The 25,319-nt window shown below is 42.6% G+C and overlaps 1 protein-coding gene across 1 annotated transcript in view; it reads right to left on the reverse strand.

Moving 5' to 3' along the window:
- The window catches only part of LOC126263324 (uncharacterized), a 164,298-nt gene that overhangs the window by 116,767 nt on the left and 22,212 nt on the right, over positions 1–25,319 (reverse strand). Inside the window, exon 2 of the mRNA XM_049960413.1 lies at positions 25,007–25,125. Within this exon, the coding sequence (XP_049816370.1) occupies positions 25,007–25,125 (119 nt within the window). The remainder of the gene's footprint in view (positions 1–25,006; positions 25,126–25,319) is intronic.

Genomic DNA, 25,319 nt, shown 5'->3' on the forward strand with positions numbered 1-25,319 from the left:
TTCGAAAACCTCTTGTCGACCCCTATTCAATAGTCTGGGAATTTTGACATTGCCCTCACAGTATGTATTTTCTTTAATGTCGTTTGTTGTCAGCAATATTAGCTTATTCCCAAGAGTTAGCAGCTTTCACTCAGTTAATACTAGGCAGAAATCAAATCTGCATGTGGAATGCACTTCCTTGACTCTTGTGCAGAAAGGAGTGCAGTATTCTGCTGCATCCATTTTCAATATGCTACCACAAGAACTCAAAAATCTTAGCAGTAGCCCAAACACTTTTAAGTCTAAACTGAAGAGTTTCCTCATGGCTCACTCCTTCTATTCTGTCGAGGAGCTCCTGGAAGATCTAAAAAATTAAGCAAATTCCATTGTTACATTCTTGATTTTCTTTATTTAAACTAACGACTTGTCGCCTGAATATGTTTCTTATATTTCATTTCATCTGTTTCTACAATTGTGTTATAATTTCATGTATTGACTCGTTCCATGACCATGGAGACTTCTCCTAAATGTGGTCCCACGGAACAATAAATAAATAAATAAAATAAATAAATGTCGCGATACGATAAACCGCAATAGCGATAGGCTACAATCCGACCTATATCAAAGTCAGAAACGTGATGTTACGCATTTCTCCTCCTTAGACGAGGCATCACAACAACGTTTCACCAGGCAACGCCGGTCAACTGCTGTTTATGTATGAGAAATCGGTTGGAAACGTTCCTCATGTCAACATGTTGTAGGTGTCGCCACCGGCGCCAAGTTTGTGTGAACGCTCTGAAAAGCTAATAATTTGCATATCACAGCATCTTCTTCCTGTCGGTTAAATTTCGCATTTGTTGCACGTCATCTTCGTGGTGTAGCAATTTTAATGGCCAGTAGTGTATGTCCCATGTCTCGTTACTCATCCCGCCGTACATCTTTTGCCGTTCTTAAATATTCTCTTATCTTTTTGATGGGTATAAAGATCATTTCAACCGAACACTTGGCAAACTCTTTACCGAAACGATGCGTGTTTTTGTTAACAAACGAGAGAGAAACTTTCCCAGTTGGCGACCATTGTTCCTCATTAGTCCTGACTTTCTCTCTTCTTGGACAGAGGACTCGATACACCTTACTGGGGTAGCCATTCTTCTTGAAAACCAACCATAGGTGATTCATCTCATTTTGGAAATAAACAGGGCCACGTAATTTATTTCCCCCATGAACCATGGACCCTGCCGTTGGTTTGGAGGCTTGCGTGCCTCAGTGATACAGATGGCCGTACCGTAGGTGCAACCACACCAGAGGGGTATCTGTTGAGGGGCCAGACAAACGTGTGGTTCCTGAAGAGGGGCAGCAGCCTTTTCAGTAGCTGCAGGGGCAAGAGTCTGGATGATTGACTGACCTGGCCTTGTAACAATAACCAAAACGGCCTTGCTGTGCTGGTACTGCGAACGGCTGAAAGCAAGGGGAAACTACAGCCGTAATTTTTCCCGAGGGCATGCAGCTTTACTGTATGGTTAAATGATGATGGCGTCCTCTTGGGTAAAATATTCCGGAGGTAAAATAGTCCCCCATTCGGATCTCCGGGCGGGGACTACTCAAAAGGACGTTGTTATCAGGAGAAGGAAAACTGGCGTTCTACGGATCAGAGCGTGGAATGTCAGATCCTTTAATCGAGCAGGTAGGTTAGAAAATTTTAAAAGGGAAATGGATAGGTTAAAGTTAGATATAGTGGGAATTAGTGAAGTTCGGTGGCAGGGGGAACAAGACTTTTGGTCAGGTGAATACGGGGTTATAAATACAAAATCAAGTAGAGGTAATGCAGGAGTAGGTTTAATAATGAATTAAAAAATAGGCGTGCGGGTAAGCTACTACAAACAGATAAGTGAACGCATTATTGTGGCCAAAATAGACACGAAGCCCACGCCTACTACAGTAGTACAAGTTTATATGCCAACTAGCTCTGCAGATGATGAAGAGATTGATGAAATGTATGATGACATAAAAGAAATTATTCAGATAGTGAAGGGAGACGAAAATTTAATAGTCATGGGTGACTGGACTTCGAGTGTAGGAAAACGGAGAGAAGGAAACATAGTAGGTGAATATGGATTGGGGGTAAGAAATGAAAGAGGAAGCCGTCTGGTACAATTTTGCACAGAGCATAACTTAATCATAGCTAACACTTGGTTCAAGAATCATAAAAGAATGCTGTTTACATGGAAGAATCCCGGAGATACTAAAAGGTATCAGATAGATTATATAATGGTAAGACAGAGATTAGGAACCAGGTTTTAAATTATAAGACATTTCCAGGGCCGGTGGGGACTCTGACCACAATCTATTGGTTACGAACTGCAGATTAAAATTGAACAAACTGCAAAAAGGTGGGAATTTAAGGAGATGGGACCTGGATAAACTGAAAGAACCAGAGGTTGTACAGAGTTTCAGAGAGAACATAAGGGAACAATTGACAGCAGTTGAGGAAAGAAGTACAGTAGAAGAAGAATGGGTAGCTCTGAGGGATGAAGTACTGAAGGCAGCAGAGGATCAAGTAGGTAAAAAGACGAGGGCCAGTAGAAATCCTTCGGTAACAGAAGAAATATTGAATTTAATTGATGAAAGGAGAAAATATGAAAATGCAGTAAATGAAGCATGCAAAAAGGAATACAAACGTCTCCAAAATGACATCGACAGGAAGTGCAAAATGGCTAAGCAGGGATGGCTAGAGGACAAATATAAGGATGCAGAGGCTTATCTCACTAGGGGTAAGATGGATACTGCCTACAGGAAAATTAAAGAGCCCTTTGGAGAAAAGAGAACCTCTTGTATGAATATCAAGAGCTCAGTTGGAAACCCAGTTCTAACCAAAGAAGGGAAAGCAGAAAGATGCAACGAGTATATAGAGGGTCTATACAAGGGCGATGTACTTGAGGACAATATTCTGGAAATGGAAGAGAGTGTAGATGAAGAGCAAATGGGAGATACGATACTGTGTGAAGAGTTTGACAGAGCACTGAAACACCTGAGCCGAAACAAGGCCCCGGGAGTAGACAACATTCCATTAGAACTACTGACGGCCTTTGGAGAGCCAGTCCTGACAAAACTCTACCATCTGGTGAGCAAGATGTATGAGACAGGGGAGTACCCTCAGACTTCAAGAAGAATATAATAATTCCAATCCCAAAGAAAGCAGGTGTTGACAGATGTGAAAATTACCGAACTATCAGTTTAATAAGTCACAGCTGCAAAATACTAACACGAATTATTTACAGACGAATGGAAAAACTGGTAGAAGCCGACCTCGGGGAAGATCAGTTTGGATTCCGTAGAAATATTGAAACACGTGAGGCAATACTGACCTTACGACTTATCTTAGAAGAAAGATTAAGGAAAGGCAAACCTACGTTTCTAGCATTTGTAGAATTAGAGAAAGCTTTTGGCAATGTTGACTGGAACACTCTCTTTCAAATTCTAATGGTGGCAGGGGTAAAACACAGGGAGCGAAAGGCTATTTACAATTTGTACAGAAACCAGATGGCAGTTATAAGAGTCGAGGGGCATGAAAGGGAAGCAGTGGTTGGGAAGGGAGTGAGACAGGGTTGTAGCCTCTCCCCAATGTTATTCAATCTGTATATTGAGCAAGCAGTAAAGGAAACAAAAGAAAAATTCGGAGTAGGTATTAAAATTCATGGAGAAGAAATAAAAACTTTGAGGTTCGCCGATGACATTGTAATTCTGTCAGAGACAGCAAAGGACTTGGAAGAGCAGTTGAACGGAATGGACAGTGTCTTGAAAGGAGGATATAAGATGAACATCAACAAAAGTAAAACGAGGATAATGGAATGTAGTCGAATTAAGATGGGTGATGCTGAGGGAATTAGATTAGGAAATTAGACACTTAAAGTAATAAAGGAGTTTTGCTATTTGGGGAGCAAAATAACAGATGATGGTCGAAGTAGAGAAGATATAAAATGTAGACTGGCAATGGGAAGGAAAGCGTTTCTTAAGAAGAGAAATTTGTTAATATCGAGTATAGATTTAAGTGTCAGGAAATCGTTTCTGAAAGTATTTATATGGAGTGTAGCCATGTATGGAAGTGAAACATGGACGATATATAGTTTGGACAGGAAGAGAATAGAAGCTTTTGAAATGTGGTGCTACAGAAGAATGCTGTAGATTAGATGGGTAGATCACATAACTAATGAGGAGGTATTGAATAGAATTGGGGAGAAGAGGAGTTTGTGGCACAACTTGACAAGAAGAAGGGACCGGTTGGTAGGACATGTTCTGAGGCATCAAGGGATCACCAATTTAGTGTGGGAGGGCAGCTTGGAGGGTAAAAATCGTAGAGGGAGACCAAGAGATGAATACACTAAGCAGATTCAGAAGGATGTAGAATGCAGTAAGTACTGGGAGATGAAGAAGCTTGCACAGGATAGAGTAGCATGGAGAGCTACATCAAACCAGTCTCAGGACTGAAGACCACAACAACAACAACGTAATTTATTAGCTCTGTCCACCACGGTTTTAATAACACTTCTTTTTTTGTATTGAGTGATGTTTCGATGCCTTATGGAGGTAACAGTCACGAGAACAGCTCTTCTGTACACCTTATGACCCAAAGTCCCATTCGCCCATTTGGCACAGGTACACCCAGAATATTACACTGCCCATTGCTGTCCCTTTTTATCTTAAACTGAATTTTTGGGTTGTCTTCTTAAACAAGAATTTTTGGTTGATAATATTGAGGTGTCCCAAGAAGACATCCAACTCCTCTTTACCGTGTGGCCGCGTTACAGAGGTATGATCCAAATAGCAGTACCATATCTGATCTTTTATTGGATACGTGCAGCGCCCATTGATCGGAAATTTCCGCAAACAAATTGACAATAGTTGGATGAAGAGGGATGCATATGGTCATCCTGTAAATTTTCTTATAAAATTGTAGTTCCACTGGAAATAGACGCCGCGCGGGATAAGCTGAGCGGTCTTAGGCGCTGCAGTCATGGACTGTGTGGTTGGTCCCGGCGGAGAATCGAGTCCTCCCTTGGGCATGGGTGTGTGTGTGTGTCCTTAGAGTAATTTAGGTTACGTAGTGTGTAAGCTTAGGGACTGATGACCTTAGCGGTTAAGTCCCATAAGATTTCACATACTTTTTTTTTGGAAATATACTTCAGTGGAACTGTATCTAAACAAAGCTGTCACATTGGTCGAAAAAATATCTTCTGTGTATGAAAAAGCTTCGTTCACGGGAATCATCGTAATTAAGGTCACAACATCAAAGCTGACAAGAATGTCGCACAGGCCCACGTTCACGTCTTATGTTAGTTTTTCAATAAAACTGTTTAATTTTTAGTACACCTGACAGTTCCGCCAACAGATTGTTGCAAGATTTTGGCTAGAATTCTGGCCACATCCTGGGTGTGAGACTGTATAGCGGTCATAATTGGCCCAAAAGGAACTCCTGGCTTGTCAAATATTGGTAAGCTATACAGACTGCATGGTTAACCTCCTGTCCTTCTGAAGACTTCCGTTGTGGGGTCTTTCTCAAGCTATTTAGTAATAGTTGGACACAAAGAACTTTCATCAACGATTAACTCAAATGATAAATATTTTACTCTCTTTGTTCATTCAGAACCTTGTCTGGATTATTTCTTTTGGCATTATGTATTTCTAGTTCTTTTAGCACTTCTATATACAATCCTTTGTTAACTCCATGCTAATGTCTTGATGTTTATATCTGTGATCCTATGGTTATTGTTGGAAAATGTGTGCCCAGTGCGATTTTATGTAGTGTACAAATGCGTTCGTTAAAGTGAGTTTTTAATGTTAGGTCTGTCTGCTCCAAGTACTTATGTTTTCTGGCATTGGTCACATGTAATTTTATGATCACTGGAGTGAAGTTTCATAATATTCGTAGTGACGGAAGACAATATGTTAATATTTTTACGGGTGTTTTGCAGCAGTCGCCGTTTCCCGCATCCAGTACGCTTACAATCACCAATGTGTGCAACATCTTCCAGCAGATGCCTGCTTTGCATGCCTTTCTGCGCTCCTTTTACCCATATTCTCTTCGGAATTCCACGCCATTGCTTTACAAGAAGTCCAATTACATAATTTTGCAGAAGATCTTTCCTCCATCACATTTCTAACATTGTCCATACCGCAGCACTCTATTTCGCTCTAAATCGTCTATAGACTTTTGCCGCCATCACCCGTTTTTATGGTTTGCTTAGAGCTTTTTCCACCAGCTTTATTCTGCAGGATCTTCTCCTAACATTAGTCTCCTGACTTAATAATTTCCTCTGCCTTTTTACTAGCACCTCGTACTTATGGTTGAAGCTAAATCTTCTGTTTCTGAACGTCCTTTTAGAAAGACAAATATTTCAACCTATTTTTCAAGTATCCCCAGTACATATCAGTTGCTCTTTGTTATCTCCTATATTAAGTCGTTGTTGAAGGTCCGGGAAAGAGACTGGATGCATTCGATGTGAGGGCAGTCGTTTGGTGTTCAAAATTAAGTGAACAGATAAAGTACGAAATCAAGAAATACCAGAAAGAGTTGGCGAGGATAGAAACCTATGGAAGATGAGAAGAAGGGACAATCTACCTTGCACGGAAACGACTTCTCGTTGGACCTCACTATCTTATTGCCTTTTATTCAACATTGCTGTCCTTACAATTCTTTCTACCCTTCCGCAATGGCGTTTCCAGAAGCTTTCCAGTAACTCTAAGCACGGGCTGTGTGGGTATTAGCACAACATTCCGCTACGGTATATTTCTCGGGTGACTGCCAAGTCTCAGGCGGCGGCGAAACTGAATGGAGTATCAAACAGCGCCAAGCTGCGGTTGCATAGTAACAGCTGTCAGTTGATTACGTTCCGTCACGTTCGCATTTCGTGGCCGTTCGCCTCGAGGAGTCCGCAATTTCCATCTGCTACGCTTGTGCCAGCCTGCCGCAAGCCGCTGATGCGCCGACGCAAGCGTTTCGCAATGCTGTCGGCTGATGCTGCCGAACGCTCACTTTACGGGATCCAACAGCCTTTGAACAGCAGTCACCGAACTGAGTAACAGATCGAAGATCTCAGAAAAATGGTGTAGGATCTGAAGTCAGCTGAAATATGACTCATTTGTTTGCCTAAGGAGTTAGGAGTATTTAACTGTACATATGAGAAGGTTGTGGTAAAATTAAACGTGTACAAATGACAGCTTAGTGATGATTTCATTCAGTCAAGGAGATTTTAAGCGCGAAACCGAAATAGATTCTTTTCCACTGGCGTTTTAAACTTAAGAGTGACTGGAAAGCTGCAGCAACACTTTGGAATGCATGTTTCTTTAGTTATGCTCGAGGGCAAGATGGAACTTTCCCAGCCTCACAGTGAAGCGTGATGTAGTCAGATGCATTTCTTTTCCAGATAGTCGCCCTTTTAACTCAATGCAATTTGTTCAGTGATTTTCAAGTGAGTAGATTCAATTCCTGAAATGTGATTAAAAAAGGTTTGAAAAATACTGTCTGTAGTAGAAGATTATCAGTGACGATTCTAGGCGAGGTATTTCAAGATCACTGATAAGGACTTCCAGTGGAAGGTTACATATCTGTGCGACTGATTCAAGATTACCCCCCCCCCCACACACACACACCTCAGGGAACCACTGATAATACATCATGTCACCCAACCCCTCCCCATCTCCCCACCCCTCCCCTCCTTCTCTCACCCTTATCCCCTCACCCCTGGAACAATAAGATTCAAGCCCTTCCCCACAGTCATCTATTATAACTGGAGCACTGTAGTTGGTGGGTTCACTCTGAAACTGTGCACCATAGTGAGAGGGTCTGTTAATAACAAATTAATATTATTTTAATTGCCTTAAGTCATGTCACTCGAGGTCTAGGGAGTGTGTAATTGTTGATAACAAATTAAATGTAATATTAGCTGATTTTCGTCATTTGAGACACCAGCTGAGACCATAGACAGTGAGATATATAAGTACTCTAATTTTTTCTATGTTCCTAAATTTTCCACAGTTTTACATATTATTCCACAATTTTTATATTTTTCATAATCTTCCATATATTTCACGTATTTTCAAACTTTTTTTTTACAATTTTTCATAGTTTCCACAATTTTAAGCATTTTATCCAGTTACGTGAGTTTCGTCTCACAACTCTCGACGTCAGGTCAAAGCCACATCACACCACGTCGCAACGTCACGTCAGTGTTGGGTCGTGTCACATCAACATCACAATGTTCTCAGTCAGTAACAGTGCAACATACGTCAAAAGTATCCAAATTAATTATCACTGCTAAGCCACCACTACATTACTAGTGTGTGTGTGATGTCATAGTTTATGTGTATTGGTAGAAATAATGACATCATAGAAAATTCTGTAAGCACTGCAGTTGTACCGATTTCCAGTCAAAGATACTGTGTGACAAATACCACACCGCAATGATAAGCTCTTGCTAAGCCACCACTACATTACTTGACTGTGTGATTTCATGGTTTGTGCGTTACTGGAAATAATGATGTCACAGTAAGTTTTTGATTTCATAAAGAAATTCTGAGGTTTATCGATTTATAACCAAAGGTGAGTTATGAGTGTATAAGAATTAGTACAGTGCTACTCTAGAGAGGCGACCAGTATCTCCAACCACTGTGGTTCATTCGAGACAGATAGACTTAAAGGATAAAGAAGCGCCTGTTGGCGTAGACCACACCTCGAACGCTGACGTGTGGAGTATGGCTGCCACCGTGAACACTGCGCCAGAAATTGTTGAGAAGTTTGCAGTATTTCAAGTGTAATTGTCTCCTACGCGACCAACCTTGTTGCTGGTACAAAAGACACTGCAGGTATATCAAGCATTGTAAGGGGGCTCCCACCCACAGTAATAATGGCAAAAAAGTCCCAACACGTTGGTGGAAATATGTGGGCTGCTCTGTAAATAAGTGTCATCACCTCCCTCCTTCCTCTCTCTGGGCCAATCACAATCCAGCTCCCCAACCAATCTGCTTTCAAAAGCTTATGCACGGGCGGCGTCAGTCTCGGTCAGCCAGAATTCCCATGCAGAAAAGATAGCCATTTTATCTACCACTACACGGTACAAACTATTGCATTATTATTAGTGAATGTTTGACATTGCTAGAAAACATATAAATAACTATGAAAAAAATCCTAGTAGGAGTGCGACCAATTCCTCTGTGTCCATCACACTGGTAAAGTTAGTCTGGAATTCCTTCAAATGTAATAGATATGGAAATAATCCGAAGTATATACAGGGTGTTACAAAAAGGTACGGCCAAACTTTCAGGAAACATTCCTCACACACAAAGAAAGAAAATATGTTATGTGGACATGTGTCCGGAAACGCTTACTTTCCATGTTAGAGCTCATTTTATTACTTCTCTTCAAATCACATTAATCATGGAATGGAAACACACAGCAACAGAACGTACCAGCTTGACTTCAAACACTTTGTTACAGGAAATGTTCAAAATGTCCTCCGTTAGCGAGGATACATGCATCCACCCTCCGTCGCATGGAATCCCTGATGCGCTGATGCAGCCCTGGAGAATGGCGTATTGTATCACAGCCGTCCACAATACGAGCACGAAGAGTCTCTACATTTGGTACCGGGGTTGCGTAGACAAGAGCTTTTAAATGCCCCCAGAAATGAAATTCAAGAGGGTTGAGGTCAGGAGAGCGTGGAGGCCATGGAATTGGTCCGCCTCTACCAATCCATCGGTCGCCGAATCTGTTGTTGAGAAGCGTACGAACGCTTCGACTGAAATGTGCAGGAGCTCCATCGTGCATGAACCACATGTTGTGTCGTACTTGTAAAGGCACATGTTCTAGCAGCACAGGTAGAGCATCCCGTATGAAATCATGATAATGTGCTCCATTGAGTGTAGGTGGAAGAACATGGGGCCCAATCAAGACATCACCAACAATGCCTGCCCAAACGTTCACAGAAAATCTGTGTTGATGACGTGATTGCACAATTGCGTGCGGATTCTTTCAGCCCACGCATGTTGATTGTGAAAATTTACAATTTGATCACGTTGGAATGAAGCCTCATCCGTAAAGAGAACATTTGCACTGAAATGAGGATTGACACATTGTTGGATGAACCATTCGCAGAAGTGTACCCGTGGAGGCCAATCAGCTGCTGATAGTGCCTGCACACGCTGTACATGGTACGGAAACAACTGGTTCTCCCGTAGCACTCTCCATACAGTGACGTGGTCAACGTTACCTTGTACAGCAGCAACTTTTCTGACGCTGACATTAGGGTTATCGTCAACAGCACGAAGAACCGCCTCGTCCATTGCAGGTGTCCTCGTCGTTCTAGGTCTTCCCCAGTCGCGAGTCATAGGCTGGAATGTTCCGTGCTCCCTAAGACGCCGATCAATTGCTTCGAGCGTCTTCCTGTCGGGACACCTTCGTTCTGGAAATCTGTCTCGATACAAACGTACTGCGCCACGGCTATTGCCCCGTGCTAATCCATACATCAAATGGGCATCTGCCAACTCCGCAACTGTAAACATTGCACTGACTGCAAAACCACGTTCGTGATGAACACTAACCTGTTGATGCTCCGTACTGATGTGCTTGATGCTAGTACTGTAGAGCAATGAGTCGCATGTCAACTCAAGCACCGAAGTCAATATTACCTTCCTTCAATTGGGCCAACAGGCGGTGGATCGAGGAAGTACAGTACATACTGACGAAACTAAAATGAGCTCTAACATGGAAATTAAGCGTTTCCAGACACATGTCAACATAACATCTTTTCTTTATTTGCGTGTGAGGAATGTTTCCTGAAAGTTTGGCCGTACCTTTTTGTAACACCTTGTATACATGCCTTCGCTCCTCAAAAGAGACTGACCAATGGCCACAGTGCAGCAAAAATGAACTATTTTTATTTACCAAGTTACTGGCTCACAGGTCACGTCAGCTCCGGCACTATACAATAAAATGATGCTTCCGAGAACAGCAGCATACGCCGCCTGTTGATAAGCCTCCGAACAATTACGGACAAGGACCTGCATGTCTCTCTGCAGGAGTTACAGTCGATGCCTCTGACACTTCTGAGCCTTGAAGTCGACGGTGCAAACCTCCATTCAACCCTGGGAGTAGTGGCGGGGCCGCCCAAAGCCTTTGCAATGGCTCTCCTCACCTAAATGAAACGTCTGGCCCTCAGGAATACCAACAGTTCAGTGGCTCCAAGTAACCGCGGGAAAGCATCCTATGCACTGGACGATCCCCACCCTTTACGCTAGCAGTAAAGGTCAAGAAATTCTTTCAGTGTGTCTGAACACACGCATGTGCCTTCGTCAAATAACTCACACCACCTCTTAAAACGACCACCTGATAGGGGAGCCCACGCAGTGTGTGCTGTCTGAATCAGTCACTGAACGCTGTATGAAGCGACCTTAAAAATGTTCTAAAGTTATTTTTTACACGGCTAATGTACGTCTTTGAGCACGTCTGTGAGCTGCTGGTTTTACCTGCACTGTCTTACTAACAAAAATGTGTCGATTATTCAGTAACAAAGACATTCCGACACGTACTTGATGCAATGAAGTCATCAGACTCCTCTCGCCTGATTCTGATATATCGTTAGTGCTCTTACCCATTCCTGTCTGTGACACTGTCATTGAAGTCGAAGCACAAATCATCTAATGACGGAGTCAAATCCAGTGCCTAACGCTGCCGACAGGAGAAGCCATATTGTTTTGCTTATGACAAGTAGATAGTCTTCCACACAAGAACATACGTAGTATTTCACCAAGAGATAGTGCGTAATACGACTGTCAGTACCCCCATTTTGCATTATGTGTACTCCGATATCTTTCGTCGTTGCCTGGAGTATATTTATTTCCAGGCAAGTCGGCATATTTACATTAATCCTCCAGATGGTGTCGATTCGAGTCCACGTTACTCTATCTTAGCATTTGTATATCTTTCACTTCTCTATTAATCGGTAGACGTTAAATAATTAAAACTACAGGGATACAGAGCATAGTTCTATAACCAATTATCGGATCTGACTGCCAGGAATACGGGTACTTCTTCACAAGTCATCCATATACACTGGATTATATCCCACATCAGTTGTGTCGGCTACGCGGGAGTCAGCACCGACACAATCAACGAAGGAGACAAGTTGCGATGGCCGACGGCAGGAATCCAGAATCGTCTGTACAAAACGCTTTAAGATTAACTGAACCCCTTATTTCTAAAAAGAAAAGAAAATTAACCTCTTGTGCCTTCTAAGTGTAAGTACTTTTCACTTTTAATACTCGCAGAACGCAGGCGAAGTGTCGTCTTCCTATTACTCAGTAGTGATGCTCTCGAAATCTGCGACCGAACTAGGCTGACCAAAGATAGGTGGCTGGTGAAATCTGTGTTGACAGGGGGTGCTGAACTCGTTTCTTCCTGGAGGTGCGGCGCTGCCCGTTCTTTCCATTGGCGCGCGGGTCAGCGCCTTCTTGATGCCGTTTCGTGGTGCTGCGCTGGTCGGTTTGCAGTCATTGCTCTAGGACTCCACATCAGTCTATCTCAGTATTTGTAAGTGTACAACAAACACAGGAATTTCTTTTAGCATAGCAACATAGTCAGAATGACCACAAATATCAGCAGAAAAAAATTTCAAGTAAAGGTGCAAACTCCGCTTACGTATTTTGACTTCCATATAATTATCTCAGTTAATTCGCAGTTCTATAGAAACTGGTATAGTTACTCTACTTACTAAACACTGACCTTCAAAAATTTCGATATATTTCTTTAGTTCAGCATCAATTTTCGATGAATTCCCATGGGTACCCAGCCTTTCGATAGTTTCCCTGCTTTCTCAGTTTCGCTAAAGCCAACTTCTTCTCTCCCCGACTCATATTTTGCTCTTTCAATCACTGGCAGCGACCACGGCGTTATCCTCATAAACAGTTTTCTTAGCTAATAACTCTACCACTCGTCTGGATTCCGTCATTGAATGCCGCGACAGATACATTTAATCCGAACGGCAGCACTTTGAATTCATAACATCTGTCTCTGTACACGAAAGCTGTGTACTGTCTACACTTTTTTGACAACTTTATCTTTCAATATCCAGCCGTCAGATCAAGACTGGAGAGTTTGCTAGCTCCTTAAAATTTCTGTAGTAGTTTTTCTGATTTTTTTGGCCTGTCATTCTGAGGTTCAGTTATTTTATTTAATGTCTTCACATCTAAAGTCATCCTTACTGATCCATCCTTTTCGTCACATACGCTAAGGGATTACATTACTGACTCATTGAGCTCTCTATAATTTGCAAATTCAACATTTTTGGATTTCCTTTTCTATAACATTCCCTTTTACTAATGATATCACGTGGAGGTCTCAGCTTAATCAGCTGGTGTGGTTTGACTGTAGATTCATAAGGCTCTTCTCTCATTACTCTTAGTTTGCTGGAAAACTTTTATTCTTTATGTACAAATCTTCCAACTCTCTTTCTTTCTCTTGGTCCATTACGGTAATTTACCTACTTTAGCCCTTATCTCATCATCTGTTACTTCTACTCCAACCTTGATTTTCGTATTCCTTCTCTTCTGTATAGTAATTTCGTTGGAACCTATTGCCCATTGAAACACTCATTCAACACCTTCAATTAACATCTCCCTGTGCCTTGTCAACATGCCTAACATTATTCTGTACCATTTATCGTCATGGTCTTGTTGTCTATTTCCAAATGTACAAATGTACAATAGCTGCATGATCTACCAACAGATCAGTTGCTATTATAAGACCAGTATAAAGATCTGGTACCACCATGGCACTGACCTTCAACATTATTCGCTGAATTCTCAGTTCTAGTAACACCTGATCGTTTACCACTTGACTCTTTCTACCAACAGCCCCTATGACAGTAACTCCCCGTACACGTTTTATCGGTACCTCACTTTTGTTTACTACTTGTCTGTAAAGTCCGTCTGCAACGGCACATACCTCACCATCGGTGCCAATGACCGCAACCGGCTGCAGATCACTGATCTCAACATCTAATGTAGATTGACATTTCTTGTTAATTTAAAACTCATCTTTCAAAAGGGCTTCTCTCGTATCTCCTCGGTCCTCTTTTATCCCCCGTGTTATTGCTACAGATGTGTCTACTGCTTGAGTTTGTGCTCGGACCCTGCACAAACTCCTCTCCAGTTTTCCGTCTCAGTACTATCCTTCCCGTCATGTCCAACCATTCTCTTCTCATCATTTCTCTCGTCACGTTCCTCATAACGTCTATTCCAGTGGCCATTCTAACCTTCTCGTTTTCAAACTTCTCTTCCTCGCCTGTTGAACCAGTGTCTTTCTTTCTCCCTGGTCGCATTGTGATTCCCATTACGACCACATTCGTTTTCACTTTCTCTAGCTCTCCAGCTCAGGCCTTTCCAACCATTATTGATTGTCTCTTCCCTGGATAATGTACCTAATTGTTTTCTTTTCAGGTATTCGTATTAATTTTTTATACAGTTATTGGTAGTTTAACCAGTACCACCACAATAAGATCTTTTTCAATTAGGGGGCTGTCAAGATATAAATTCTTTTCACGATAGCTTTGGAAATAATCTTTATAACCATGGTACCCAGTACTTGAAAACTTCCTATTCTGTGTAATGTTTGACCAATATCTATCGAGGAACTTCCTAATGAATTCCTCCTATGACTGACAGTGTTCTCTTGCTCTCATTCACCAAGATAGAGCATCCCCTTCCATCCTGCGGGTGACTCAGCCTATATTCCTCCTGTCGTCCGTGTGTCCTTTAATACTCCGTCAAACTGTTTTACAAAAACTTTTGCATGTAATTTCCCGTTTGCAGTGAAATTATGGAACGTACATACCTTTAAATAGTGGTCTTCATCGCCAAAAATTCCGCTATTTTTACTTACAGTTATTACAAATTTTATTTTTAAATTTAATGTCTTCTCTGCTATCTCAGCAAACACGTCAGTGCCTCTGGCAGTAAAATCACTGACCTCCTGCTGAATAGCAACTACATTATCAGACACCTATTTTGTATTATATGTTACAAATTTTTGAACTGAGGGGAAATACATACTGTTAAATAAGTGTACGCTCATTTGCACCTATTTTATTACTCAATCCAGAAATTGTAACATCTCGTCTCTTAATCTCTACACTAAAAACATTATAATTCATTTACTGTGTTCCACTATTTTCGCTTCATCAGCAGTTGTTCTGCATGATATTTCATTGGTTACTTTCATCCGTTCTTTCATGATTTTGTCAACTTTTATAACAACTTTTTTAAACTCTTTGTTAGTACTTTTAATATATGCGTGTAATCTGTTATTTATCCCTTTCAGTTCCCTGAATGGTTTTCCTAATTCATCAAATTACTGCGCTCACAAATTTTTTCTAATGTATAGTTGGCTGTATCTAGTTTACTATTAACCTCCCTAACAGATTTGTTAGTAGCCTCATTCACTCTTTTCATTTTAACAAATACAGCCCTAAACATATGGTAAGTTTCCGTAGAAAATGATTTCATTATGTTATCAAACTCACCCTTCGCAAATTTCACAATGTCTTGGAAGGATGTTCTTTGAAAATTATTCCTCATTATTTTCCACACTCTGCGATGTGTACAATTTTAACTCTATGTTGCTAATAGCAAGCTATAAATATTCGTCACTTTTAGCTCTCAGTTCACTTTCTACTCTTTTGTTCACCTCATTTGATTTCTCATTGCATCTTCTTTCCACAACACAGATGTTTCGACGAAATAGTCCATGTGCAAAATTCACTATCCACCTCCCCTATGCTGCTTTTCAGCAGGACTTTCCCCATACAAGGGATCCACGTGCAAACTCCATTCGCGTATTTGAACCTCCATGCAAGTTTCTCACTTCAGTCATGATTCCATAGAAAGTGGTATAGGTGACAAGAAATATAATGGTCAAGCTTTCCCACCACAGGCTGCGCTAGTTAAGATGATACTTGGATTACCTTAGTGAATGAATGCATAGGATTCTCTCCCATCTTTACTCTCTGAAGCTCTCGTAGATGCTGTCCCCAAAAGCAGATCTGGTGGCGCACTTGATTCTTAAGACGTGTTTATTTGCAAACACCGTAAAACAGTAACAGTTTAGTAGCCCTATTATAAAACTATTCATTTCACAAAGTTAGGAAGTTCCGAGAGCACGACAAAGCCGAATATCAAATCTGAACAATATCTGAATATGTTCTGTCACTGGCTGTGACATATTGACAGACTTAGAGTACGTCCTATCGCCGACTGACGAGCTTGGAGTGCAGCCGAAATCTCTTGCTCAGATCTAACACTTTGTAGCCTCTCGTATAACTTCGGTTAATTTAAGATGCCCATTTGTTTATTGAACTTAAGGGTTTATTGCATAGCGTTATTATTGCAGTGAATGACTTGTAGGCTCCTCCTAGTACCAGTTAAGTCAGAAAAGTCATTAATAATTAATATTTAATAAAATAAAATGTGCACTCCGTATCAGAATACTAGTGGTTCCTTTGGCCTATACCTTTATTGTCGAGTAAGATTCATTCTCAATGCTCGGGTTCCCCTCTCCACTGTCATGATTCACCATCGCACTATATCGTCTGGTCGCCACCCCCGCCTCCGTAGGAACTGGTTTGCTGCTCACTGCCGGCTTATTCTGGAGCAATACTTAATGTAGCGAATTGACTTTGGCTACTTGCCGAGTTTCAATACTCTAAAATTTGGGAAAATAAATACCACACAAAACAAGAGGCATCTCACAAAGATCTTGATGACAACACTTACAGTCATGTGATTTTCTGGTCATACCTTATAAATGAAACTGAATTTGCAATCCAATTACATTAACTTGTGTACTGTGAGGTGTACAGCCCAGTGCTATGGGATCGAGTGTGGGTCCTGCAACGACAAACAGCATGCAAGTGTTTCGTTTGTGTGCTTAGTGCTACTCTGCAGACCAAAGAAACGCATACTTAGCGTTGAATATTTATTATTAAAATATCAGTCGCAATGAATGTCTATAAAAAGGTGCGAGATGCCACTCCCAATGCCGACAACTATACGGAAGAAAGTGATAATCTTACCGTAGCAGGGACGGCCACCATGGTGTCCACTAAGAGGTGTATTTTGACAGCTGGCCGGAGTGGCCGAGAACAGTCTGGAACCGCGCGACCGCTACGATCGCAGGTTCGAGTCCTGCCTCGGGCATGGATGTGTGTGATGTCCTTAGGTTAGTTAGGTTTAAGTAGTTGTAAGTTCTCGGGGACTGAGGACCTCAGAATTTAAGTCCCATAGTGCTCAGAGCCATTTGAACCATTTTTTGTATTTTGAAAAAATAATGTGCATAAGCTAGAAAAACGGCACAAGCTTGCATATTCATTTCCGCATTACATAATTAAAATTATAGACAGATGGATAATATTTTGTATTGGACCCCCACACATCAAACGCAGTTTACTCAGTTATTTGTATTCGTATAAAAAATCTTATGAATAGTGACACAAATGGCAGCACTTTCGGTAATACACTGTGCTGCGATGTGGATATACCAGGTACAGGGGTAGGATGGACATGACTTTTTTTTGTACGTGTGACGTTACACAAGACGTACACAAATAGAGGAAATTCACTTTAAAGACTCCCAGGTCCACTTTATATGAAGAGTATTATCGTTTATTTAAAAAATAACGTATGACAGCAAGAAATCCTTAGTTTGTAGCAAAAAATAGATGTCGCTATGATTTTGTATTTCGTGCGTGTTAGGTTATATTTTGTTGCGTAACATACGTAGATAACACACTGAAGAGCCAAAGAAACTGGAACACCTGCCTAATATCGTGTAGGGCACCCGCGAGCACGCAGAAGTGACGCGACACGACTTGGCATGGACTCGGCTAACCTCTGATGTAGTGCTGGAGGGAACTGACACCACGAATCCTGCAGGTCTGTCCATAAATCCGTAAGAGTAGGAGGGGGTGCACATCTCTTCTGTACAGCACGTTGCAAGGCAGCCCAGATACGTTCAATAATGTTCATGTCTGGGGAGTTTGGTGGCCGGCGAAAGTATTTAAACGTAGAAGAGTGTACCTGGAGCCACTCTGTAGCAATTCTGGACGGGTGGGGTGTCGCATTGTCCTTCTGGAATTGCGGAAGTCCGTCGGTATGCACAATGGACGTGAATGGATGCAGGTGATCAGACAGGATGCAGGTGATCAGACAGGATGCTGACGTACGTGTCACCTGTCAGAGTCGTATCTAGACGTGTCAGGGGTCCCATTCCACTCCAACTCACACCATTACAGAGCCTCCAGCAGCTTGAACAGTCCCTGCTATCATGCAGGGTGCATGGATTCATGAACTTGTCACCATATCCGTACAGCTCCATCCACTCGGCACAGTTTGAAACGAGACTCGTCCTGTCAGACAACACGTTCCCAGTCATCAAAAGTCCAATGTTGGTGTTGACGAGCCAAAGTGGGGCGTAAATCTTTGTGTCGTACAGTCATCAAGGGTACACGCTTGACCCTTCGACTCCGAAAGCCCTTATCGATGATGTTTCGTTGAATGGTACACGCTGACAGTTGTCGATGGCCCAGCATTGAAATCTGCAGCAATTTGCGGAAGGGTGCACTTCAGTCGTCGTTGACCCCGTTCTTGCAGGATCTTTTTCCAGCCGCAGCGATGTCGAGATTTCATGTTTTAGCGGATTCCTGATATTCACAGTACACTCGTGAAATAGTTTTCGGGAAAATCACCGCTTATTGCTACATCGGAGATGCTGTGTTCCACCAGTCGTGCGCCAACTATGACACCACGTACAAACTCACTTAAATCCCGATAACCTGCCATTGTAGCAGCAGTAACCGATTAACAACTTCGCCAGACACCTGTTGTCTTATACAAGCATTGCCGACCGCAGTATTGTATTCTGCCTGTTTACCTATCTCTGTATTTGAATACTCATGTGTATATCAATTTCTTTGGCGCTTCAGTGTAAATTGAATTATTCTTTACACTTAGAAGGATATCGCTCATTATTTCCAATCTCGAGAAAATGGAATGTATGTAAAGCGCTCCTTCACTAACTCGTGCGTCAGTGGAAAACTTGAATGAAATATTCATAAACTCCTCGTCTCTCATAAATGGTTTGAGGTATCGAAACAAGATTTTAACAAATGATAGCGCGCAGAGATGAGAGTGTATTGCCATATGATTAATGCGCAAAACTTCCATATCTACCGCGATATTCAGGCGACTACAGATTTTTTTCAGTGAAATAAAGTTATTATTGAGGGCCATTGATAGTTGGTGAAACGAGAGCTGCTGCGAGTTTTGTAATAATATTAATGAAGAAACTACACGTTTGTTTTTGTACTGAGAATGGGCTGTTTCGTAAACTATTGACCTGACCTGCACTCAGCAGTTAGTTTAATAATACACTATTTCAGAATTTGACAATAGAAGCAGAATTTAACATGGTAACAAAGAAGTTACGTATTCATCAAACCTCATCACAGTCCATGAACCAATTTCTTCCCAGCTACCTTCTTGGTATGGCTGACAACTCTAGATCAGTCCTGTCGTAACATTTGCAGTGGGTTCTTTTGTCACCATTTCAACCCCAGTGAGCGTAAACTTCTTGTTCTTTGCCACATCACTTTTCACCTAGGCCCATACACTTGCAGTCGGATTTAAATGTGCATGATACGGAGGAAGCCCGATTAAACTATGGGCTTCACTGTTAACCAATACTTCAACCTGGTAGCGTCACGTTTTGGTTTGTACAGCAATACAAGTTCCATTAACTTCGCCTTATACACGCTAGATTGGACTTTATCTCATGGAACATTTCTTTGTACCCAGAGCACAATATTCGCTTTCATCCAGTGCATTATTAGAGTTACATGCATCACAACAGAGAGGTATAGTGTTTTGTCCATTACTGTAGTCGAATTCCGAGGAATTTTCAGCAGCAGAACGTTATCTTCCCAGCCGGTGAACGTGTTCTTGGACGACACTTTTATTGCAAATCTCGTATTCGGATGTACTGCACTATTGTTATTAAAGCAACGCCAACACGAAACACGTGTTCACAACACCTGACGACTACGGAATACTTTATCGTCAGAAAATACGACGTTACAACGAGAGCTGACGAATGTTGATGCATGTAATGCCTGACACCAAGTGGTACTGTTTATTCATGGTGTGGCAACAGGATCACTTTACCAGCAGAACCTCTGGCGGCGTGGTAGGGAAAGTCGGCTCACCATTAGTGATACCTGGACAACGGCGTCACATCCCCCTCCGGTAGGCCAAACGTCATAAGTCGCAACTACCTTTATACGCACTGTACTCTGTGCAACGCTGGAAGCTGCAACCACAACTACCCAAAGCTAGATTAAAAGTTCACTGTAGCGTCTTCCTTCTGCAATAGAAGCAGGATACATCATTGAGATCAATCTTGTATGCACTCTTCGAGGCTGATGTACTGGCAACGATCCGTGTGTATTTCACGCTGTATGCATATGACACTAACTTCATCAGGCGAACCAAGAACGTCTCTTTCATCCAACATTGCCCTCAGGACGCAAGCGACCGTAACACTGACCCGCGGAGGTAGTGACATCTAGTCTTCAACGCGTCAAGCGGTATCTTCTGTAAGCGTTCCGTAACTGTGAGCCTGCAGACAGTAGACATCAAAGCTTGCCAGTCCAGTGACGCAAGACGGTAAGCTGTTGGGAATGACTTTAGACACCTGTTTACGTGATGTCAGTTAATCACAGAGGCGCAGGGGAACTTGCTTCCACACCTACTTCTTCCACACACCGTGCTAAGCCACGCACTATTACTGCTGCCGCACCTTGGCCGTCTGTTATTTAAGTCGCTCACTGCCTCGGTTGGTAGTGAAATGCTGTATACCACTGTAGTGTGGGCGGACGCCGCGATCTCACGATTGTAACTCTCGAAAGAACAGTGTGCTCTGTCTGACCTGGAACCTAGTCGACCACCTCCAACACCCCACACCTGCTGCACATCTACATCTACATCTACATGGATACTCTGCAAATCACATTTAAGTACCTGGCAGAGGGTTCATCGAACCACCTTCAGAATTCTCTGTTATTCCAATCTCGTATAGCGCGCGGAAAGAACGAACACCTATATCTTTCCGTACGAGCTCTGATTTCCCTTTTATCGTGATGATCGTTTCTCCCTATGTAGGCCGGTGTCAACAAAAATTTTAGCATTCGGAGGAGAAAGTTGGTGACTGGAATTTCGTGAGAAGATTTCGTCGCAACGAAAACGCCTTTCTTTTAAGGATTTCCAGCCCAAATCCTGTATCATTTCAGTCACACCCTCTATCCTCTTTCGCGATAATACAAAACGTGCTGCCCTTCTTCAAAATTTTTCGATGCACTCCGTCAGTCCTATCTGGAAAGGATCCAACACCACGCAACAGTATTCTAAAAGAGAACGGACAAGTGTAGTGTAGGCAGTCTCCTTAGTAGATCTGTTACGTTTTCTATGTGTCCTGCCAATAAAACACAGTCTTTGGTTAGCCTTCCCCACAACATTTTCTGTGTGTTCCTTCCAATTTAAGTTGGCGCCTAGAAAGCGTGGAATCACAAAATGGTTCAAATGGCTCTGAGCACTATGGGACTTAACATCTATGGTCATCAGTCCCCTAGAACTTAGAACTACTTAAACCTAACTAACCTAAGGACATCACACAACACCCAGCCATCACGAGGCAGAGAAAATCCCTGACCCCGCCGGGAATCTAACCCGGGAACCCGGGCGTGGGAAGCGAGAACGCTACCGCACGACCACGAGATGCGGGCGTGGAATCACAAATTGCGATGCCTGTTAACCGAGCGTATGTGGTCGCTGGTTCAGAAAATTCATCAAAGCGCTTCAACCATATTACTAGCCCTGCTGAATTGTTGGTTTGTTCAGTAATGAAGAAACAAGATGAATAAGGATACACAACGTAAGGACAAACAACAATATACAGTAAGTAAACAAAAATTTCCTGACACCCATGTGTAGAGCAGAATTGATCACTAGATGTCACGAGAGACTGGCCTGCCAGCATAGAAGGAGACGGAGAGTGTCGTACTGTCAGTAGAGAAGAAATAACAGCCGTTTGGGTCGGTCGGGACAGCTCAGTGGCTTAGAACGTGGACAAGTCACTGGATGTCACCCGAGCAAAAAACTCCAGCAGGGACAATTCAGTCCTTCTTAGCTGCTCAAGTCGACTGGTGGTACTGTCATTGTGAAATGGAAACGCGAAGGAACAGCCATAGCTAATCCAAGACAGGCGAATCTCACGTACGGTCGGACAGGGATTGACGAGCTCTGTCGAATGGCGTTGTAAAATCGCATGAAATCATGAGAAGGAATCATTCGTGTATTCCAAAGTGTTTCCAGAATTCCAGTTAGCACAATAATTGTTGCTATGGAGTTAAAAAGAATGGTCGAGCAGCTTCTCATAAGCCACACGTTTCCGTATTCAGTGCTAAGCGAGGCTTGAGGTGGTGTGAAGAACGACGCACTTTACAGTGGATGACTGCAGACGAGCTATTTGGAGTGATGAATCGCGCTGTACCCAGAGGCAATCCGAGGAAAGGGTTTGGCGAATGACTGGAGAACGTTGCCTGTCATCAAGTGTAGTGCCAATAGTCCGGAGATCACCGCCATCAGTGTATCGTGTGCCGTCATGTTTAGTGTTCCGTGTTCACCGTCACACTCCATCGTTCACCAGTGCCATTGTCTTCTTCAGTGTTTGTGCGTCGTGTCAACAGTTCTTAGTGTGGATTGTCATCGAGTGTGAACGGCTTCTTGTGTTTTTATGTTCATGTGTCTACTGTTTTTTCCCGCCGTTTTTTCCCAGTGATGTATCTTCTCTGTTTATCTCATTGTACTCTCTTCGGCTGCAGAGCGGCGTATTGTGCTGCTGCCAGCCTACCTGTTCCACAGGTTTTAAAATCTCAATAAAGAAAAAAAAAGTGCCAATAGTTAAGTCTGGACGGTGTGTGGGGTGTTTTTCGTAGTTAGGGTATCGTCCCTTTGTTGCGATTATGAAAACGCTAACCGCGGAACGTTATGAAAACATCTTACGACATTGTGTGCCGCGTACATAGATAACGGTTTGGAGGCGATGATTGCTTGTATCGGCATGACTGTGCACCCTGTTATAAAGCAGCAAGTACGAGGCGCTGGTTTGTGGACAATAACTTTCCTGAGATGGACTGGCCTGCCCAGAATCCCGACCTGAACCCAGTGGATACGTGTGGGGTGTGTTAGAACGTCAGCTTCGCTACAGACCTCAGCGTCCCACATCAGTATCTTCTCTGGCTTCTACTCTTAAGGATGAATTGGCTTCATTCTTCCACAGACATTCAGATACGTCAGTGAAAGTGTCCCCAGCAGAGATCAAGTCGTCATAAAGAGGAAGAGTGGACACACCACATAATGATGTCCACTAATACCTGTACGGATATTTTTGATAGTTAGTGTAGATTCCTTTAGATTAATAATAATAGGCATAATTTTGAAGCTAAATCTATCAGATTGTAGAAATAGAACAAACTCAATGTGAGCATGAACAATCTTGTAACGATTCCATGGTTTCTGTAATGTTTATCCATGCTCGGTAAGCCAATGAAGCACATGGCGTAGATGGCATATGAAAGTTTCTTCTTGTTCGTGTCGCGGATGGAGCACTGCATGCTGTAATAAACATAATCTTGTTATAATCTTGTTTTTGCTGTCCTTGGGGGAGCGATACAAAGACTGCCGTGGTAAAGCCTTATAATATTCATTCAACACAGCGTTCTGAAACTTTTAAAGTAGCTTTCACTGGATAGCTGACGTCTATCTTCAAGCTTCCGCCAGTTAATTTTTTAGCATTTGCGTGATGCTCTCCCGTGAGTGAGACTATTGACAAATCAAGCTGCCAGTCTTTCTATACGTTCAGTATCCACTGTTAGTCCTATCTGCTATTGCATCCACACGCTTAAGCAACATTCTAGGATGGGTCAACCGTGTTTTCTGTATTTTCCCTGTGTTCTACCAATGACCCAAAGTCTGCCACCTGCTTCATCTACGACTGAGTCCGTGTACCATGACAATCCCAAAGAACTGGTCCACACAGATATGTGTAATAGTTGACTGATTCCTACTGTGACTCATAGGTGTTATTTTACTTCTTCCACCCTTCAAATGGTTCAAATGGCTCTGAGCGCTATGGGACTTAACATCTGAGGTCATCAGTTCCCTAGAACTTAGAACTACTTAAACCTAACTAACCTAAAGACATCACACACATCCATGCCCGACCGTAGCAGTGGAGCGGTTCCGGACTTAAGCGCCTAGAACCGCTTGGCCACCGCGGCTGACCTCTTCCATCCTTCCTAGGAGGGACTACAGGACGACAGCCGATATATATGTAACCAGCGATAAACAAACCAACAGCTGTATTTTCATCTCTGATATATTCAGAGGTAATCAATCGGAACGCCATTATGTCATCCTCAGGCCCTCTACGGTAACATAGTGGATGAGCTTATATAGCCAGATAAAATTTCATTCATAATGAATCAGTATCCGCACCAGCATATGCAACATTGTTATACACTTGTAAACAATGTGAGCGCTCTGAGTGTTTACGACTGTATAGCCGTGTTACGAATGCTGGTGCGAATGCTGGTGCGAATGCTGGTCTATTTTCAGTGATATTTGTCTGTCAATATAAGGTCAGCCACTATTTTACCTTAGATGGCTTGTTGATGGTGTAATGGAATGCCGAAACCAGCAGTCTCTGCAATAAATCAGAGGTGAAAATATAGCTGTTGGCTTATTGATTGCTGGTTACATTGATGTGACAGTCATAATACATCACTATTCTACGTTTCGTGAAGCCTTCACTCGGTAAGGGTACGGTAGAGCAGCAACCAGGTTTTAAGGTTGCGGACTTGCAGATGCTTACCTGTAGGAAGACGCTGCCGTCGACCGTGAAGAGGCTGAAGGCGTCCCCGGCGGTTGCGGCGTCGCTCCACCCGCGAAGTCCCAGCGACCGCCAGCCCACCACAGGGCACAGTTCCGGATCTGCAGGAAGACGTGCCTCGGTAAGTCATTCAGTCTTACAGTTCAACCCACTGCAGTCGCAGGCAGAATAGATAGCTGCCTGCCACTGTTCTTACCGTCTGTGTCATTCACTGCGAGTTTCGTGTGTGTATGAAGTAAATCAATGTTACAAAAATGGTCAGAACTTTCTTACCCTGTTATTATAATATTCTGTG

The sequence above is a fragment of the Schistocerca nitens genome, chromosome 6 (assembly GCF_023898315.1).
Source record: "Schistocerca nitens isolate TAMUIC-IGC-003100 chromosome 6, iqSchNite1.1, whole genome shotgun sequence".
In the NCBI taxonomy this organism is placed as follows: domain Eukaryota; kingdom Metazoa; phylum Arthropoda; class Insecta; order Orthoptera; family Acrididae; genus Schistocerca; species Schistocerca nitens.